The 20461-nt window shown below is 38.2% G+C and overlaps 1 protein-coding gene across 1 annotated transcript in view; it reads left to right on the top strand.

Moving 5' to 3' along the window:
• Positions 1 to 20461, top strand: part of LOC141899811 (ubiquitin-like-conjugating enzyme ATG10) — an 84053-nt gene that overhangs the window by 569 nt on the left and 63023 nt on the right. The window contains exon 2 of the mRNA XM_074786353.1: positions 16147 to 16402. Within this exon, the coding sequence (XP_074642454.1) occupies positions 16147 to 16402 (256 nt within the window). The remainder of the gene's footprint in view (positions 1 to 16146; positions 16403 to 20461) is intronic.

The following is a 20461-nucleotide window of genomic DNA, read 5'->3' as shown; positions in this document are numbered from 1 at the left end:
TCGGCGTTTTCCGCCAATTACGGCAGAATCAGCCGTTTATGGATCACTCAGTTTTGAAACTTTCACAGTCGTTTATGGCTTAATCAGCCAGTTTCAGCTCACTAAGTTTCGAGTTTTGCTTTAAAGTTTTTTGCGCACTTCCGATTCAATTAGCGCATGTTGCCGATCACGTCATAATCTCGAGCAGACGATAAGCTTTCATATGACGCTAGGATGGAAATTTTTGAGCTAGGTAAAGTGGTCAAATTTACGTTTTTCTAAATGATTACGTCATATGAAGCCCAAAAACTCCGGGAAAACTCTCAAAACTACTACATTATGAAACAAGTTTATTAATCATGATTTTTGTCAAAAATAAATTTGAGAACTAGTTTTAAAAACTATTATAAAGTTTTCAAGTAAACGTTGCCATGGGTACACATAAAAACATTCGCCATTTCTGGCGTATTCCGCCGTTTTTGGCATAGTTAGTTTTATAATCATAAACTATTAAGCCATTATTGGCAGTCCACTTGTTATATATGAGGATTCCCCCACCCACTTAGACGTTTCCCCTAGTGTCTACACGGTACTTTTTTCGGAATAAAATAATTAATTTGCTGAGGTGAACGGATGTGTAAATATTATATGTTAAAAATAAAAATAAAATTATTATTATTATAATTATCATTCTCATAAGACAAATCAATCATGGATGTATAAACTAGTGTATCAAAAATCTAGTTTTAAGTTTTGCCCATGGTCTTATCTTGCCTAATAAAGCATAGAATGGTTGAGGGATATATTGGACTGCATATGATGTTGGTTAATTGAAGGTAATTAACATCTTCGATGCCTCCAAGCTAATTGATGGATTCTTGTGATGGATAGTGATTGAATGAATTGGTGGCCGATGACGTTACAACTCAAAATCGATACAGCTGTATCTAGACTCATTTCAAAATACAACAAACATTTTCGAAACAATTTGGGATACATGTATGTATATATTTATTTCATAGAATACAGGTATAAGAATTTAAGAATTAGCCAAAAATGGCAGAAAACGCCGATTTCGGCTAAATTGGCAGAAGCAGTTTAAAACTGAGTAATCCATAAATGGCTGATTCTGCCGTTATTGGCGGAAAACGCCGAAATTGGCAGAATAAGCCGTTTTTGGAAAGTGTTCCTGACTGCTTACCATAACACTATTCTTATATAACACTAGCGCAGGGGCGTAGCCACTGGTGCGACAACTGCGACATATGTTGCACCAATAATTGAAAAACCCTATGCTTAAACGTCATAATAAACGTTATTCTGTATTTACATGGGGGGGGGGGGGGGTATCAAGTTCTTTTGAAGATGTCAGTGGTGCTTATACGGAGGCGTTGGTATTGCACTTGAGATTTTCGGTGGAGGCCACATCCAACCCAGTGACTCCAGCAGGTTTTGTTTATAGTGTTTACGGTATCACATCTGGACCATGCACCTGATCTCACAATATCAAAGTTGCCGAATTCAGAAGACTTTTTTCATATTACTTTAGAGCGACTCAAACCAGTATTCTCCTGGTTAGGCTATATTTCACTGATTGTGTAGGTGTTATTTGTTCATGAAAAATGGACCATGATAAGGGATTTTACAAAAGAATTCTTAAGTGCCGAGACATGGAAACCGAGAAAATCGAGAGAGTACTGGTATTGATGTACAATAAAAGCTAGGCCTAACATTAGTTTACTATTCATCAATAAATGGTCAAGGGCAGATCCAGCCTACCACTTGTATCGAGGGGTACTCAGGTTTGCCCTTCTATTTTTCTAGTTCGTGATTTTGACAGGCTCTTGTACTAACATCAATGGTTTATTTCAGGCAAGTATTCTGGAAGTAGTATAGAAAATGGTCTAAATGAATCTAAATGAAAATAATCAACTTCAAGGGGGATAGACTTTATGCCCCAAATATGCTTAAAGATTGCATCTCAGAGCCTTGAAAAATCAAAATTTTCAGGGGGAGTGCCCCAAGGTCCCCCGTTTTGTGCTATGATATAGTTGCCCTTCCAGTTCAGCAGGACTCAGAAACCGCTCTGGGATGGTGAAGCACCTGGATCAGTCCATAGACCAAAGATAACCTTAGAGGCATTATATTATCTACAGAAAAATTATTCAAATATGAGCTCTCATAGCCATCAGAACGCATCTCAGATGTTTTAATGTTCAAAATTTTCTCCCAAACCCCCATTCAAGATATCGCGCCGTCGGTGCTCGTTTGGATGTGCGCTCCCGATTGTCGCACCGTTGAATTTTAGGTGGCTACGCCCCTGTAGCGCCACCCAGTGGATAGGTGACCCAAACTGCAGTTAGACCTTATCACAGATCACTGTGTAATACTCAGAATGTCATGAGGAATTCAGTTTGCACAGTGGTTTATGTTATGATATCGCCACTAGAAACTAGGTTTTTGGCCCTTTTTAGGCCACTTGGACTTGAGTCCCAGCGGGCTATTGTGTTCACTTTTTGTCCATTGTCTGTCTGTCCATCCGTAGACGGAATCCAGTTATTTTGGGAAATTTTGAAGAAGCTTCAATGTAATGTCTTGATATTTATTGATTTGATGTTTATACCTGTATCTACCCTAGACACGTCTTCAGCCCAAAAACTGGCCCTGTCAGAATCAAGATGGCCGACTGGCAGCCATTGTTGTTCGCCAAAATCAGCACTTTTTACACCTTTTTAGCCCACTTGGGACTTTAGTTCCAGCGGGCTATTGCGTTCACTTTTCGTTCGTTCGTCCGGCGTCCGTAGATGGAATCCAGTTATTTTGGGAAGTTTTGAAGACGCTTCAAGGCCTAATGTCTTGATATTTGGTTTATTCATGTATCTACCCCAGACACATCTTCAGCCTAAAAACTGGCCCTGTCAGAATCAAGATGGCCGACTGGCAGCCATTGTTGTTCGTCAAAATCAGCACTTTTTACAGTTTTTGAACTTTTTGAGGGAAATTTTGAAGACGCTTAAATCAATTACCATGATCTTTCGTATATATTTGAATCTCCCAAGGACCCATCACCATAAGAAAAATTGGGTCGATGGGACTCAAGATGGCCGTCCTATGACCTTTTTAGTGCCCAAAAATGTCAATTTTGGCCCAAATTCTGAGTCCTGTAGCTTCCTACTGGTTTGCCATTTCTCATTGCAATTTCTGAAAGGTATTCTGAAGGAAGGGATGTTTTATATCTGAGCCAGGTATTTTTGATCGGCCAATTATGACGCAATTGGCGGCCATCTTAGTATCATCAGTATTCATTCGTAGGTTGGAAAAAGTTTTTCCACATTATATTGATACCTTAGCAGATTTTGTTACCACAATCAATAGCAAAGTTGTAGCTCATGACATTCTCTATGATTGTGGTGAGTTTTAAGGACATTAGTTATTCTATATGGTCACCAGGGGGTGTTGAATAGTAGAATAACTCAGTATTTCCTTATTAGATTGGTACCTAGGCATATTTTGTTACCATGATCAATTGCAAAGTTGTAGTTTATGACATGTTCTAATATTGTGGTGAGTCTCAAGGTCATTGGGTTTTGCATATGGTCACCAGGGGGCATTGAATAGTAGAATTACTTAGTATTTCCCTATTAAATTGGTAACGAGGCATATTTTTTTATCACAATCAATTACAAAATCGTAGCTGCTGACAAGTTCTATGATTGTAGTGAGTTTCAAGGTCATTGGTTTTTGTATATGGTCACCAGGAGGCGTTGAATATTGAAATTGTGAGATTGTTGAGCATTGGAAACCACTTCCCAAGTGGGCATGTTGTCCCTGGACCCCTAGTTGAAGTTTTTGAGTGAAACTTTGAAGACGCTTTGATCAATTACCTTGATCTTTTGTATATAGGCCTTTGTGAATCTACCAAGTGACCTACCATCAGCATGACAAAAACTTGGTCGATCGGACTAAAGATGGCCGTCCTATGACCTTTTTACTACCCAAAAATGTCAATTTTGGCCGGAATTCTGGGTCCTGTAGCTTCCTACTGGTTTGCCATTTCTCATTGCAATTTGTGATGGGTATTCTTTGGAAAGGAATGTTTTATACCTGAGACAGGTGGGCCCATTTTTGATCGGCCAATTATGACGCCATTGGCGGCCATCTTGGTGTCATCAGTACTCATTCGTAGGTGGGAAAAAGCTTTTCCACATTCAATTGATACCTAAGCATATTGTGTTACTATAATCAATTGGAAAGTTGTAGCACATGATGTGTTCTATGATTTTCGTGAGTTTCGAGGTCATTGGTTCTTGTATAAGGCCACCAGGGGGTGTTGAATTATACAATAACTTAGCATTTCTATATTATATTTTTACCTATGCATAGCCTATTTGTTACCACAATCAATTGCAAAGTTGTAGCTCATGACATCTTCATATGATTTTGGTGAGTTTTAAGGACATTAGTATTCTATATGGTCACCAGGGGGCGTTGAATAGTAGAATAACTTAGTATTTCCTTATTAGATTGGTACCTAGGCATATTTTGTTACCATGATCAATTGCAAAGTTGTAGTTCATGACATGTGCTATGATTGTGGTGAGTTTCAAGGTCATTAGGTTTTGCCTATGGTCACCAGGGGGCATCGAATAGTAGAGTAACTTACTATTTTTAGCCCACTTGGGACTTTAGTCCCAGCGGGCTATTGCGTTCACTTTTCGTCGGTCGTCCGTCCGTCCGTCCGTAGACGGAATCCAGTTATTTTGGGAAGTTTTGAAGGCGCTTCAAGGTAATGTCTTGATATTTGGGTTACACATGTATCTACCCTAGACACATCTTCAGCCCAAAAACTGGCCCTGTCAGATTCAAGATGGCCGACTGGCAGCCATTGTTGTTCGCCAAAATCAACACTTTTTACACATTTTTGAACTTTTTGAGGGAAACGCTTTGATCAATTACCTTGATCTTTCGGGTATATGTGAATTCCCCCAGGGCCCATCAGCAAAACAAAAATTGGGTCGATCGGACTCAAGATGGCCGTCCTATGACCTTTTTAGTGCCCAAAAATGTTAATTTTGGCCCAAATTCTGAGTCCTGTTGCTTCCTACTGGTCTATCATTTCTCATTGCAATTTGTGATGGGTATTCTTTGGAAAGGGATGTTTTATACCTGAGACAGGTATTTTTCATCAGCCAATTATGATGCAATTGGCGGCCATCTTTGTGTCGGCAGTACTCATTCGTAAGTGGGAAAAAGTTTTTCCACATTATATTGATACCTAAGCGTATTTTGTTACCACAATCATTTAGAAAGTTGTAGCTCATAACATGTTCTATGATTGTGGTGAGTTTCAAGGTCATTGGTTTTTGTATATGGCCACCAGGGGGCGTTGAATAGTAGAATAACTTAGTATTTTCTTATTATATTGGTACCTAGGCATATTTTGTTACCACGATCAATTGCAAAGTTGTAGTTCATGACATGTTCTATGATTGTGGTGAGTTTCAAGGTCATTAGGTTTTGAATATGGTCACCAGGGGGCGTTGAATAGTAGAATAACTTAGTATTTCCATATCAAATTGGTAACGAGGCATATTTTGTTATCACAATCAATTACAAAATCGTAGCTGCTGACATGTTCTATGATTGTGGTGAGTTTCAAGGTCATTGGTTTTTGTATATGGTTGCCAGGGGGCGTTGAATATTGAAATTGTTAGATTGTTGAGCATTTGAAACCACTTCCCAAGTGGGCATGGTGTCCCTGGACCCCTAGTTTTATTAAATTGGTAATGAGGCATATTTTGTTATCACAATCAATTACAAAATCGTAGCTGCCACGGGCGGATCCAGACTGTATTAGCCGTATTGCCCAATACGGTCTATAATTTCTAAGTGCCCTTCGAAATTTCACCGGCAATATTTTTGACGGCATTATTTCAGTAACCGCTAATTTCGTGTCTGGAATCCGGGCATAATTATAAAATTAATCGGTATATACTGCTGCTGAGAAAGTGAGGAGAGATAATCATATTTGATATTAGGCCGTTAATCATGATAAATTAGAAAGGGCACTTTCCGTTTTCAAGGGGCACTCATGCTTTAGACGAGGGCACCTTGTCCTTGCCTTTTCAGGGGGGGCAAAAGGGGCACTCTTTAGAAGAGGGCACTATACGCGGAGAATGTTGAAGAAAAGGGCACTTTGCCTTTTCAAGGGGCACGCTCAGGCCTTAATTCGCGGTGAATGCTGAAGAAAAAGGCACTTTTTTGCCTAATTTTTAAAATTTTGGGGGGACTTTTGGTTTGGAATACGGCACACGACATACGGATAAATGTGAAGACGAGGCAATTTTTGCCGATTGTTAAAAATGAAGGGGCACTTAGCCGTATTCTGTGTAATTGTGAAGGGGCACTTTTAAAGATTATAGGGGCACTAGGGAAAATATAAAAAACAATGCCAGTGTTTTTCATGGGTGCCTTCTGTGAAATTCATTGTTGATCTTGAAGTTGGCGACAACCATTCTTTCATGGGTTCGTCAGCTTCATTTTTTATCCGCATCTGTTGAAATCTTGTCTTGGTTTCGTTTATTCTGGATTGCTCTGCTAGTCTCTAGAAGCCCTCTAAAAGCCTTTAAATGGTACCATATTTTCAAAATTTTCCGTTGCGTACAGAAAGCCGCTCAGAGCGGCTTTCATGACGTCACAAATGTAAACACTGCCTACATTCAAACTACACGTGATTTTAACCAATCAGACACTATTGATCATGGGAAGTACCAGAGGGGAATCCCCTGTTAACCAAAATGGTGGAAATTCTATCTGCTGCGCGCAATTTTGAAATTGGGTATTCCGGAGTGAATGAGTTAATACCTGAGACAGGTATTTTTGATCAGCCAATTATCACGCCATTGGCGGCCATCTTGGTGTCGTCAGTACTCATTCGTAGGTGGAAGAAAGTTATTTCCACATTATATTGATACCTAATTATATTTTGTTTCCACTATCCATTGGAAAGTTGTAGCTGATACCATGTTTTATGATTGTGGTGAGTTTCAAGGTCATTAGTTTTTGTACATGGCCACCAGGGGGCGTTGAATATTAGAATAACTTCGCTTTTCCTTCCTATTTCCTTATTATATTGATACCTAGGCATATTTGCTACCATGATCAATTGCAAAGTTGTAGCTCATAACATGTTCTATGATTGTGTTGAGTTTCAAGGTCATTGGGTTTTGCATATGGTCACCAGGGGTGTTGAATAGTATGGTAACTTAGTACCGTATTTTCCAGTGTATAAGTCTAGTTTTTGAGACCGAACATCATGTCCAAAAAACGTAGGTCGTCTTATAAACCGAATACACTTTCAATATCGTTTAAACTGACGATGTTTAAGACTTCAAGGTTGCCATCATGACATGGAATATATATTTATGTTAGGCTACACTCGTATACCAATTAGAATTTAGACTGCTGATAAAATAATTTCTTGTAGTTTGGAAATGGTTCAAAATTTACTGATGTCAAAAATCAAATGAGATGTGCGTGTATCATTGTACAGCATTTTATATGAGCCACGTGCCAATAATCAATACGTGTGCAGCAGTCTAATGCTAGACTACAGGTGCATGGCAATGTATACACAATACATTCAACATGGTGGGGGGAAGTGTCATCCTTTCACCGTCAATGAGCACTAATCCGGTAATTTGCTCTCAGAAACAACAGATCCCAATGATTAATTGCTAACTGCTAACAGTGGTAAAGACTGTCAACTACTATGAGAATGACCATAGCACTGTTTTCAAAAGTGACTTATGTAAACACGTGAAGAAGGGACTCGACTTACTCCCACTATAGCCTTAGTACAACTTTTTAAACTGAAAATTTTACCTCGACTTATACACCGGGTAGACTTGTACACGGAAAATACGGTTTTTCTATATTGGTACCTAGGTATATTTTGTTATCACAATCAATTACAAAATCGTAGCTGTTGACATGTTCTATGATTATGGTGAGTTTCACAGCCATTTGTTTTTGTATATGGTCACCAGGGGGTGTTGAATATTGAAACTGTTAGCCTAGATTGTTGAGCATTTGAAACCACTTCCCAAGTGGGCATGGTGTCCCTGGATCCCTAGTTTGCATAAGTACAGGAAACTTTATTCCAAATTACAGAATATCCTACCTACATGGCAGAATTCTAAAGACTGACCACCGCTCAATATCTATTCAACCCATTAGTACTGGGTGTTACTATCTATGCACTACTAAAACGAAGACTGAAGACCTATGCACTTTGCGAGACTAAAACTATGCATGACTAAAACGAAGACCAATTAAATGTTTTTAGGTCTTCGGTCTTCGTTTTAGTCATGCATAGTTTTAGTCTCGCAAAGTGCTATGTCTTCAGTCTTCGTTTTAGTAGTGCATAGATTTAGTAACACCCCATTAGCACTCAAGCCGCCCTGCCTATTACTCCTCTGTCGCCCGAATCCACCCCGTCACTTTTTTCATATGCTGCAAAAAAGCAGTTATGGTGGGTTTCGAACCCAATTGCTTATGATAGACTAGATACCCAGGTCCTCGAAATACCTTACAGAAATCAACATCCTCCTATTTCAATTTCTAGAGTATTTAGAGTATGAACATGTCAGATCTGAGCGCTCACTTCAAATCCAAGTAAGTTTGGATGAATTTTGGGGGGCCAAAAGGACATGATTTTGGTGGCCCACCTCATCAAAATCTTATATCATATGAAAGTCTTGACTACTGACTACAAAATAACATGAACTATTTGAGCTATTCGGTATCGGGATGGTTTTCCCTTGTAGTTTCTGAGGAGTAATTGACACTGCATAGCTATTTTTATTCGTGAAATCCCTGAGTGCTAATGGGTTAGCTTATATACATTTTATCTACATATTATGACAACGGTGTCTCACAACAACTTCATTATATTATTATGCTAATATAGGCCTATCTGTAACCAGTAGTTAATATTTTTATTATTATCTATGGGTCACACAGTCAGGATGTCTTAGAGCAGGTATGCAACCGCAGTTTGCTCTGAAGTTCCGGTGAACTATCCTTTCACTGAAAAGGAAATACTTGCAGGACTCGGTGATCCATCTTGTCATTTGATACTTTCCTAGAAAATTCAAACTTTACGTGGGCTGTACGGGGGTAAACTTGAGTGATCCGCAGTGAATTGGAATTATTTGATCTTTTCATTTAATTTTCGAGTTAAGTCATTTGAGTTATTTTTTGGGAATATTTCTACAATTTTAGTTCTAATTTATACCATAATTTTGAGCCATTTTTCACTGCTGAGACACTTCAAGTTAGATTTTACTTTTTATTTTGTGGTTAGTCATGTGACATTCTGCAGGGCTATTGTGTTCACTTTTCGTCCGTCCGTTCGTCCGTCCAACAGTACCCTTGTATTCTTTTATATAACTTTGTATGTATATAATCGTGTTGTAATCGAGGGAAAATAAAGTTATATTATTATTATTATTATTATTATTATTATTATCTTTTTGACCTAATTTACATCTCTATTTTCAAACATTAGATATTGACTTAACGATATTCTGATAAGAAACCGTAGATTCACTTCTTTCATAGCTACTTGATTAGCACACAGAAATGGCACGAAATTTGATTTCATAAAGAAATATCTAATTACAAATATAGCTGCAAAGCAGCGATAATGGGTTTTCTGCTGTCTTAGAATCCTGTTCATCGGTGGATTTCGACAAAGCATTTGATAAGGCACAACATCAGCCATTACTAACTAAACAGGCTATTAGGAAACAGTATCAATGATAGGTCGCCCAAATGGCTCAGCAGTTATCTCTGAACGAAAACTTATAGCCAAAATCAAAGGAACGCCTCATCTTGGAATAAGTCGGTCTAACTAGTGGAGTCACGCTAGGTAGTATCCTAAGTCGTCTACTGTTTAATGTCCTGACAAATGACATACACAGTAATCCAAAATATACCGCAAATCAATTGTGACAAAGTATTGATGCGAATGACCTATTTAGTTCATCGACCATGTACCGAACACTATTATTGTGCCCCAGCATTTGGGGTCATTCTACTTGAACCCCAACATTCAATATGTCCACCAGATTCTGGTGATGATAAAGTCATTTTAATTTTTCTGCCAACTTCATTTCTTCTTTCATATTCATCTAACATTAAACATCATTAAGTATGCGTCCCCTTATTGAAATTAGGTTAACTATCTCAATATATCGATGTAACTAGGAAGACCTTATTTAAAATGTCGTGATTTTTATGTCGACTTTTTGCGATATTGTCTCAATAAATTGCCATACGTATCACGACATTTTAGCTAAAGGAATGATAATTATGTCGACGGTACGTGGTCATGTTGAGATACAGACGTCGACATTGGTGAAAGGCGTGATCCGTATAACGATTTATCGTGATATTAACACGATATATCGACTTAATTATGTCGATAAATCGCGATATATCACGTTTGTTCGACATAATTTCGTCGTGATAAAAGGTTGCGACGGTTTTGTACGGGTCCCATATATACGGAAGCGATAAAGGGCCTCGAGTTGTCGCGTTCCAACTCGACAAAGTCCCCATATTTATGTCGACATATCCCATTATATCGCTTCAAGTCGACATGAATATGACAACATTTTGTGACGTTTTGACGACATATTTCGTTTTCTCAACCATTTTCCTCGCAACGATTCGACATATTCATGATGACTTCAAACTCAGTCGCCATATACGATACGCGGGCGATAAAACCAAAATAATGAATTATCGCGGGCGATAAAACCAAAATATTGAATTGTCGCGGGCGATTAAACCAAAATAATGAATTGTCACGGGCGACAAAACCAAAATATTGAATTGTCGCGGGTGACAAAACCAAAAAAAAAATTGTCGCGGGCGACTAAAACAAAATATAAAACCAAAATAATGAATTGTCGCGGGCGACAAAACCAAAAAGAAGAATTGTCGCGGGCGACAAAACCAAAATAATGAATTGTCGCTGGAGATAAAACCAAAGTAATGAATTGTCGCAGGCGACAAAACCAACATATTGAATTGTCGCGGGCGACAAAACCAAAATATTGAATTGTCGCGGGCGACAAAACCAAACTAATGAATTGTCGCAGGCGACAAAACCAAAAAAAGAATTGTCGGGGCGACAAAACCAAAATAATGAATTGTCGCGGGCGATAAAACCAAAATAATGAATTGTCGCGGGAGATAAAACCAAAATAATGAATTGTCGCGGGTGACAAAACCAAAATGGTGAATTGTCGCATGCGACAAAACCAAAATGGTGAATTGTCGCGGGCGACAAAACCAAAATATTGAATTGTCGCGGGCGACAAAACCAAACTAATGAATTGTCGCGGGCGACAAAACCAAAAAAAGAATTGTGGGGGCGTCAAAACCAAAATAATGAATTGTCGTAGGCGACAAAACCAAAATGGTGAATTTTCCAGGCGACAAAACCAAAATGGTGAATTGTCGCGGGCGACAAAACCAAAATAATGAATTGTCGCGGGCGATAAAACCAAAATGATGAATTGTCTCGGGCGACAAAACCAAAATGATGAATTGTCGCGGGCGATAAAACCAAAATAATGAATTATCGCGGGCGATAAAACCAAAATAATGAATTGTCGCGGGCGACGAAACCAAAATAATGAATTGTCGCTGGAGATAAAACCAAAGTAATGAATTGTCGCGGGCGACAAAACCATACTAATGAATTGTCGCGGGCAACAAAACCAAAAAAAGAATTGTCGGGGCGACAAAACCAATATAATGAATTGTCGCGGGTGATAAAACCAAAATAATGAATTGTCGCGGGAGATAAAACCAAAATAATGAATTGTCGCGGGTGACAAAACCAAAATGGTGAATTGTCGCATGCGACAAAACCAAAATGGTGAATTGTCGCGGGCGACAAAACCAAAATGGTGAATTGTCGCGGGCGACAAAACCAAAATATTGAATTGTCGCGGGCGACAAAACCAAACTAATGAATTGTCGCGGGCGACAAAACCAAAAAAAGAATTGTGGGGGCGTCAAAACCAAAATAATGAATTGTCGTAGGCGACAAAACCAAAATGGTGAATTGTCCAGGCGACAAAACCAAAATGGTGAATTGTCGCGGGCGACAAAACCAAAATAATGAATTGTCGCGGGCGATAAAACCAAAATGATGAATTGTCTCGGGCGACAAAACCAAAATGATGAATTGTCGCGGGCGATAAAACCAAAATAATGAATTATCGCGGGCGATAAAACCAAAGTAATGAATTGTCGCGGGCGACAAAACCATACTAATGAATTGTCGCGGGCAACAAAACCAAAAAAAGAATTGTCGGGGCGACAAAACCAAAATAATGAATTGTCGCGGGTGATAAAACCAAAATAATGAATTGTCGCAAGTGATAAAACCAAAATGGTGAATTGTCGCGGGCGACAAAACCAAAATGGTGAATTGTTGCTGGCGACAAAACCAAAATAATGAATTGTCGCTGGCGATAAAACCGTAATAATGAATTGTCGCCGGCGATAAAACCAAAATAATGAATTGTCTCGGGCGACAAAACCAAAATAATGAATTATCGCGGGCGATAAAACCAAAATATTGAATTGTCGCGGGCGACAAAACCAAAAAAAAAAATTGTCGCGGGCGACAAAAACAAAATATAAAACCAAAATAATGAATTGTCGCGGGCGACAAAACCAAAAAGAAGAATTGTCGCGGGCGACAAAACCAAAATAATGAATTGTCGCTGGCGATAAAACCAAAGTAGTGAATTGTCGTGGGCGATAAAACCAAAATATTGAATTTTCGCGGGCGACAAAAGTAAAATAATGAATTGTCGCGGGCGACAAAACCATAATATTGAATTGTCGCGTGTGACAAAACCAAAATAATGAATTGTCACGGGCGACAAAATCAAAATCATTGTTTTCTCGCGTTATTTTAGTTTTGTCGTAATGTCGCCCTCATTTGCATATTCGTGTTTTTTATCTTATCAGCCACCATACTAAAGCCTTAAGGTCGCGTAAAACTCGATAACACTTCAAGCGACACAGCGAACGATCTCCTTTCCCCCACAGCGAACGCTTACTCCGAATGTTAAGTGTGAGTCCAGGATACGGATAGGAGTGTGTTATATACTTGTATTTAGTAAATACCTTGTGCATTTGACAATGATCGGTATGTACTGTAGGAAATATAGAGTATTGATAAATGGTTGAAGCCCGCGGCCGAATAAAGTAATATATTCTTTTATTTTGATACCTCGTCGACATAACAGCTTTTCTCCGCCATATCTCTTCGGCCTGTTTAGTTTAGGCCTATGATTCCCCGGTACACTAAAGATTTATCTTAGTAAATACACGGTTAATTCGGTAAAGAAAAATAGGTATTGTTAAACTAACTGCTTGAAACCCGTAGCCAAATCACTGGTAGTAATAAATTAATTTGTACTCAATTTGATTCTCATGATGAGGAGAAACTCGCAGCTCATCCCCGGAACGACAATGCAGTAACACGTCGATTCGTCGATGTTTACGGCTCGAAGGTGCTTTTAAAATCTAAAGTAGTAAATTTCCAGTGTATCGGTAATATGATTTGATGAGGAAAATGGGCTATTGTTAAAATCACTGTTTGAAGACCGCGACTGAATGTGAAGTCTGCGGCTATAAATTAGTTCATTTATACTTGGATTGATAATCGAAGTGACAGTCGGCCTGCGGGTTGATTTCGGGATGACGACTCGAAAAACATGTCGCCCCATTGAATGGGGCTAAATTTTCGATGTTTACAGCCCGACAGCGCTTTTGTAACGATGATTCGTGAAAAAACACGCGGGCTATTTGTAGATCTCAGTGAGCTGAACGATATTATATGGATTGTATATGAAACAGCGGTAAGGTAACAAAGCCTATGTTCTTTTGGTTAAAATAGTGTGGAAGAAAATAATAATAATAATAATCACGCGGATATCAATAGGGTTTTCTGTGAAATAACAGAAAACCCTAATAATCACGCGGATATCAATAGGGTTTTCTGTGAAATAACAGAAAACCCTAAATATAGCTGCAAGCAGCGATAACGGGTTTCTGCCTTTCTGGATAGAATGTCGTTCAGGGATGCGAGCAAAGATTTCACCCGAAATCAGTTCACTACATTCCGTTTTTTTTAAAGAGTGCCACCTAGGGGTCAACTCACAACATGGATATGTTGACCCACATGTGCTATACGCGCATGTGCTACTACGCGCAAAGTACTAATGCGCCAGGTTTTGGGGGAAATAACATCGAGAAGAACGAAGCTACGGTGTTTTTACCATTCCCTAGTGATAGTTTAAGCGCATATTCGGTTATAGTTCCGACAAAAAGTCGACTAGATAAGAAAACCGAATTTGGCCCAAAGCACAAATCTGGCCTATAGGGTAAACTATGCAGGAGGGAAGGCCTTAGTGTTACTATTAGTAGAGGAGTGACAAGTCAGTCTGACAAGTCAAGCGATCAGATGGGGACTACAATTCACATATGAAAATGACGTCCAATGACCATTATAAAAACATAATCACGAACGGTACCATCACTCCCCATTACTGACTGTCACTGGTCTCTGGCTAGCAATCATTCTTTATCGGTGCAGTGGGTAGGTATTTTCAACTGACTTTGTTCTTCTATGACATTACCATCGCCGCTTCGTCACGATGTGATGTACATGTACAAGGGACCTCCAATTTATGATGTATAAACTGACTTTAGACCGTTTAATATCGACGATAACAAGGTATCACCGACGCTGACATTTTCTGACGCTAACTAGTATGACCCGCCTTTTGGACCGGACCAATTCAATTCAATTAAGAAAACGCGAACCGGTACAATAAATAAATAAACCGCTGTTGATTATTCGAAGTATTGATATCCACAAACAAAACTAAACTATTATAGAATGTTTAAAAGGAACTGCTTTTAATAACAGTATGAATAAACTTACATCATAAACAAGGAAGTACATTTTTAACTTGTGAATGGTCGAACCCCAGTTATTCACAGTAACCTGTGATTTGGATATTCTCGGAGCCTTCCTTCTTTTTTAATTTATGAAATGACGTCACAAACTTTCAAATTCGCGCCAGTACGTCAGTATGCGCGCCATGATTGATGATTGCTATTTCCACCGGTGTTATCTTTAAGTAACTTCAAGTTTAAAATAGGAAGTACATCCATAGAAACTACGCGCAGCAAGAGACTGTTATATTATTATCAGAGTTTAACATTTCGTTTCAAAGTTGTTACTAGTCAAATCTAATAGATGATTTTTTTGTGACGAAATTTAGTGGAAAATATGTTAAAATAATAATCAGGAGGAATCCAATAGGGTTTCTGCCAAAGCAGCAGAAACCCTAATAATAATCACGCGGATATCAATAGGGTTTTCTGTGAAATAACAGAAAGCCCTAATGACAAGGCTGTTAAATACAGTAGACTCTGCTCAACTCGAATTCATTGGGACCAGAATAAAACCATCAAGTAAAGCGGAATTCAAGTTGGGGTTTTTGATGAAATTGTTAAAGAATTAAGAAATTAGACCGCAATAAAACATTCTGTATCAATCCTACATAGCTTGTTTGACAATGATATACAAACTAAAAGCAAATTCCGTCAAAGGAAAGCTTATTTTTGGTATATTTTTTACCTCCAAAAATTAACTTGGTGCGAAGAGAAATTAGCTGCCGCTTGAATCATAATACCATGTTGAAGTTTTTTTGCTCTATCACATCCTTATGCCCTATTAGACTTATATTGTATGGGTTTTGCCAGTCCCGGCAGATATAAGCCTCGGATATAAGCGTAGTCAACTGTATTTCATAAGCAAAAAAATAATTTGCAAAGATCATGGCATGCTCTGCCATTGCATCAACTTACAACGTCATTGATTTCTATAGGTTCTTTGTTAACCATGGACTGATTATAAGTGGTCAGACAAATTCCCAATTGGGAATGGCATCCAAGGACCTCTACTCGATTGATCAAGTTTTCCTCAAAGCTTGACATGTGATTATGTACAAGTTTTATTGAATTTTTTTAATAGCACATATGGCCTTTTATTTTCAGGGTTATTTCCAGTCATACATATCATTAAGATATGTTAGTGAATGTACAACTAAGGAGAAATCTACATTTGAAAGTGACAAGCAGCTGACTTCCAAAGCTGGCAGAAAGGATTCATACTTTGACTTAGATGTGAAGGACACTGCGGAATTGACATCATCAGAGTCCAAGGATTCTGAACTTTTGACATACGAATATCATGTACTTTTCAGCAATAGTTACTCAGTACCTGTACTATACTTCAATATTTATTACTCAGGTTGGTAGAATGATCCTTAACTTGAAATCAAGTGCAAATCATTGGCCTTGAATGTTTAAGATTAAGGCTCTGCTCCTGTTGTTTTTCCTCTAATTTTTAGCCCACTTTGGACTTTAGTCCCAGCGGGCTATTGCATTCACTTTTTGTCAGTTCGTTTTCAGACTATTTCGGCAGAACATCCTGTTGTTTTTCCTCTGATTTTTAGCCTACTTTTGGACTCCTTTGGACTTGCATTCACATTTTGTCCATTCATTGAATAGCGGAATAACTCATTATTTCCATATTATGTCGGTACCTAGGCATTTTTTAGCCCACTTGGGACTTTAGTCCCAGCGGGCTATTGCGTTCACTTTTCGTCCGTCGTCCGTCGGTCCGTTCGTCCGTCCGTGCGTCCGTAGACGGAATCCAGTTATTTTGGGAAGTTTTGAAGACGCTTCAAGGTAACGTCTTGATATTTGGCTTACACATGTATCTACCCTAGACACATCTTCAGCCCAAAAACTGCCCCTGTCAGAATCAAGATGGCCGACTGGCAGCCATTGTTGTTCGCCAAAATCAGCACTTTTTACACATTTTTGAACTTTTTGAGGGAAATTTTGAAGACGCTTAGATCAATTACCTTGATCTTTCGGATATATGTGAATCTCCCCAGGGCCCATCAACATAACAAAAATTGGGTCGATCGGACTCAAGATGGCCGTCCTATGACCTTTTTAGTGCCCAAAAATGTTAATTTTGGCCCAAATTCTGAGTCCTGTAGCTTCCTACTGGTTTATCATTTCTCATTGCAATTTGTGATGGGTACTCTTTGGAAAGGGATGTTTTATACCTGAGACAGGTATTTTTCATCTGCCAATTATGACGCAATTGGCGGCCATCTTGGTGTCACCAGTACTCATTCGTAAGTGGGAAAAAGTTTTTCCACATAACATTGATACCTAAGCATATTTTGCTACCACAATCAATTAGAAAGTTGTAGCTCATAACGTGTTCTATGATTGTGGTGAGTTTCATGGTAATTGGATTTTGTATATGGCCACCAGGGGGCGTTGAATAATACAATATCTTAGCATTTCTTTATTATATTCGTACCTATGCATATTTTGTAACCACAATCAATTGCAAAGTTGTAGCTCATGACATCATCTATGATTGTTGCGAGTTTTAAGGACATAAGTTTATCTATATGGTCACCAGGGGGCGTTGAATAGTAGAATAACTTAGTATTTCCTTATTATATTGGTACCTAGGCATATTTTGTTACCATGATCAATTGCAAAGTTGTAGTTCATGACATGTTCTATGATTGTGGTGAGTTTCGAGGTCATTGGGTTTTGAATATGGTCACCAGGGGGCGTTGAATAGTAGAATGACTTAGTATTTCCATATTAAATTGGTAACGAGGCATATTTTGTTATCACAATCAATTACAAAATCGTAGCTGCTGACAGGTTCTATGATTGTGGTGAGTTTCAAGGTCATTGGATTTTGTAAATGGTCACCAGGGGGTGTTGAATGTTGAAATTGTTAGATTGTTGAGCATTTGAAACCATCTCCCAAGTGGGCATGGTGTCCCTGGACCCCTAGTTGTTGCAGTTCATTTTCCCAGTTTTCTCTGTTATTTGACTCAAGTTAGCTATGTTACTTGCTCAGTCTGTCCAAAATTTGTTGCCCTCTCCCCTTACAATCACACATGTGATTCGCATTCAGGGCTCTATCACACGTGTGATTTTAATGTCACACGTGTGATACAGCCCTGTATGTGAATCACACGTGTGATTTTGTCCCATTTTTACACATGCGAATCACACATGTGATTCACATTTAGGGCTGTATCACGCGTGTGATTTTTAGGCCAGCCGTAGGCTGAGCCTATTACTATACAAATGGAGCGAATTTAAATGACATGGTTTCCAGAGTAAAGGCTCTTTGACTGTGCAACTGAGCACATATTCAAATCATTGATTAGAGCATTATCTATTCTCCAACCCCTATGAAGCTGAATTTTGAAAGAGGGCCTAGTTAAAATTTATATGAGCTTTTTTGCGAAAATCTGATTGAAAAATATCTGTTTTAAAAAGCAAAGACTCTATGTCATAACTGGACTGAAAACCTCATTTTCAGTAATTTGTTCTGGCTGAAAGTATACGTTTCATTTTTCACTATATGTAAACATGAGGAAATGTACTGACTTAATAATCGAAAATTTCATTTTCATTGGTAAGTAATTAATTCAAATGTAGAAAGAATTGGCAAATACCGGTACCGTGCAATACCAGCTGATCATTCAGTTCAATGTTAAGAAATCATTAGAAGTAAATAGTAGTATGCAAACGAGCCTCTTTTTCACGACTGGACAGATTGTGATTTAAAAAGAGTTCATGGTGTAATCTAGGCCTATTTATTATTTAACCTTTGAAAAAGCTAGGAATGGACATGTTGTACTTTGCAATGCATCAATCATAAAATACTTAAAATACAATTCATCAATCATGAATGAAACAAAGTTTGCATGAATTTGATTTAATTGATTCGGTACACGCCACAGATTTTATCGATTACAGTACATTCAATTAATATCGTCGACTATAAATATTTGATGGAACATAATAATACATGCCTTGGAGATTGAATCCAAACATCAGACTGTTCGAACTAAGATATTAACCATGAAAACTGATTAAAAACAGCAACGACTGGAAATAATTGCGAATGGCCCCGTGCATGCCTGCATGCTCATTCCCAGTTTTTTGCTAGCCATCGAAAACGGTTCGAATCCCGTAAATACCTGATAATTTTTCGAAGTCCTTTTTGAATATTTTTATTTTTTTTTTGCAAATGCAAAAACATATAATAACCTTGTCTTTTCTTTTAATGAAAATACAAACTCTATAGGTTGAATGGACATTTGTACTTGCACAATACGGTGCGGTATACAAATCGATAGAACCACATGTTTTATGTTGAAATAATGAGTACAGTTATGGTAATATTCTTATTCCAAAATGTATTCCGGAAAAATGAAGATGACCAGAATTTGGACCAACATGGGAATAGTTCGTTTCCAAAGTGATCACATGTACAATCACACGTATTGCAGATTGGACTAATTTCCAAAGTGATCACATGTACAATCACACGTATTGCAGATTGGACTAACTGATGTTAATCACATGTGTTATTCTATGTGTGATCCCTACTGAGCGGTCACACATGTGATCTGTGTTGTTGAGCCATGTGTGAATAACACTAAATCACACATGTATGTCAGAATCCCACATGTGATCATGTACTATTCACACATGTGATGTGCTCCACAACACAGATCACATGGCTGGGATCACATGTATTTTTTTGTCTTTCACACCTTTCACACACGTGATGTGTGTTTTTCACAAACATAACATTTGTGAATTTTTTGTAAGGGGAGTTTGTTGAAAGAAAAAATGAATTAATTTCTGAAAGAAGAAATTGGGGAAAAAATAGCTTCTGTAAAATAATAATTTTTCCAGCCTGGGCTTGATATCAGGATATCCCTTCACTCTGCGCACCAATATGGCTGCAGTGATCGGCCTTTCTAAAAAAAGTTATTCATTCCTGTTGAGGTGTACTGCAAATGGTTGAATCATAGGCCTAGAAACATTTTTGATGAAATTTTAACAACGTATAAATGGTTTTGAAATGAGGCCTGGACAAGGACATAAAACCTGCACTTCCTATGCGCGTAAGCAGCTAGGATTTGTGTTCAGAAAACTGGTTTATTATGTAGCACGTGACTAATACTAAAGAACTATACGAAATTAATCATTGGCATCCAATTTACTCAACTTAAGTTCAGAGAAAGATGATAATAAGCAACTTGTACTGTGCTGAAAATTCCACGTTGATGTGCGGTGTAGTTTGCAAATATTTATACCTTTACTTTATTGCGGAGCTGTGATGATAGCGCCCTAGTTTTAGTAACACGTGTAGCTCGCCTAAATCAACAAAGCCCTTAATCTTTAGATAAAAGATAATATATTCGTAAAAAGATTGGTTTGGTTTGAAAATATTTGAACT

This window comes from Tubulanus polymorphus, chromosome 2 (genome assembly GCF_964204645.1).
Source record: "Tubulanus polymorphus chromosome 2, tnTubPoly1.2, whole genome shotgun sequence".
In the NCBI taxonomy this organism is placed as follows: Eukaryota; Metazoa; Nemertea; class Palaeonemertea; order Tubulaniformes; family Tubulanidae; genus Tubulanus; species Tubulanus polymorphus.
This window is presented reverse-complemented; position numbering and strand designations above follow the sequence as displayed.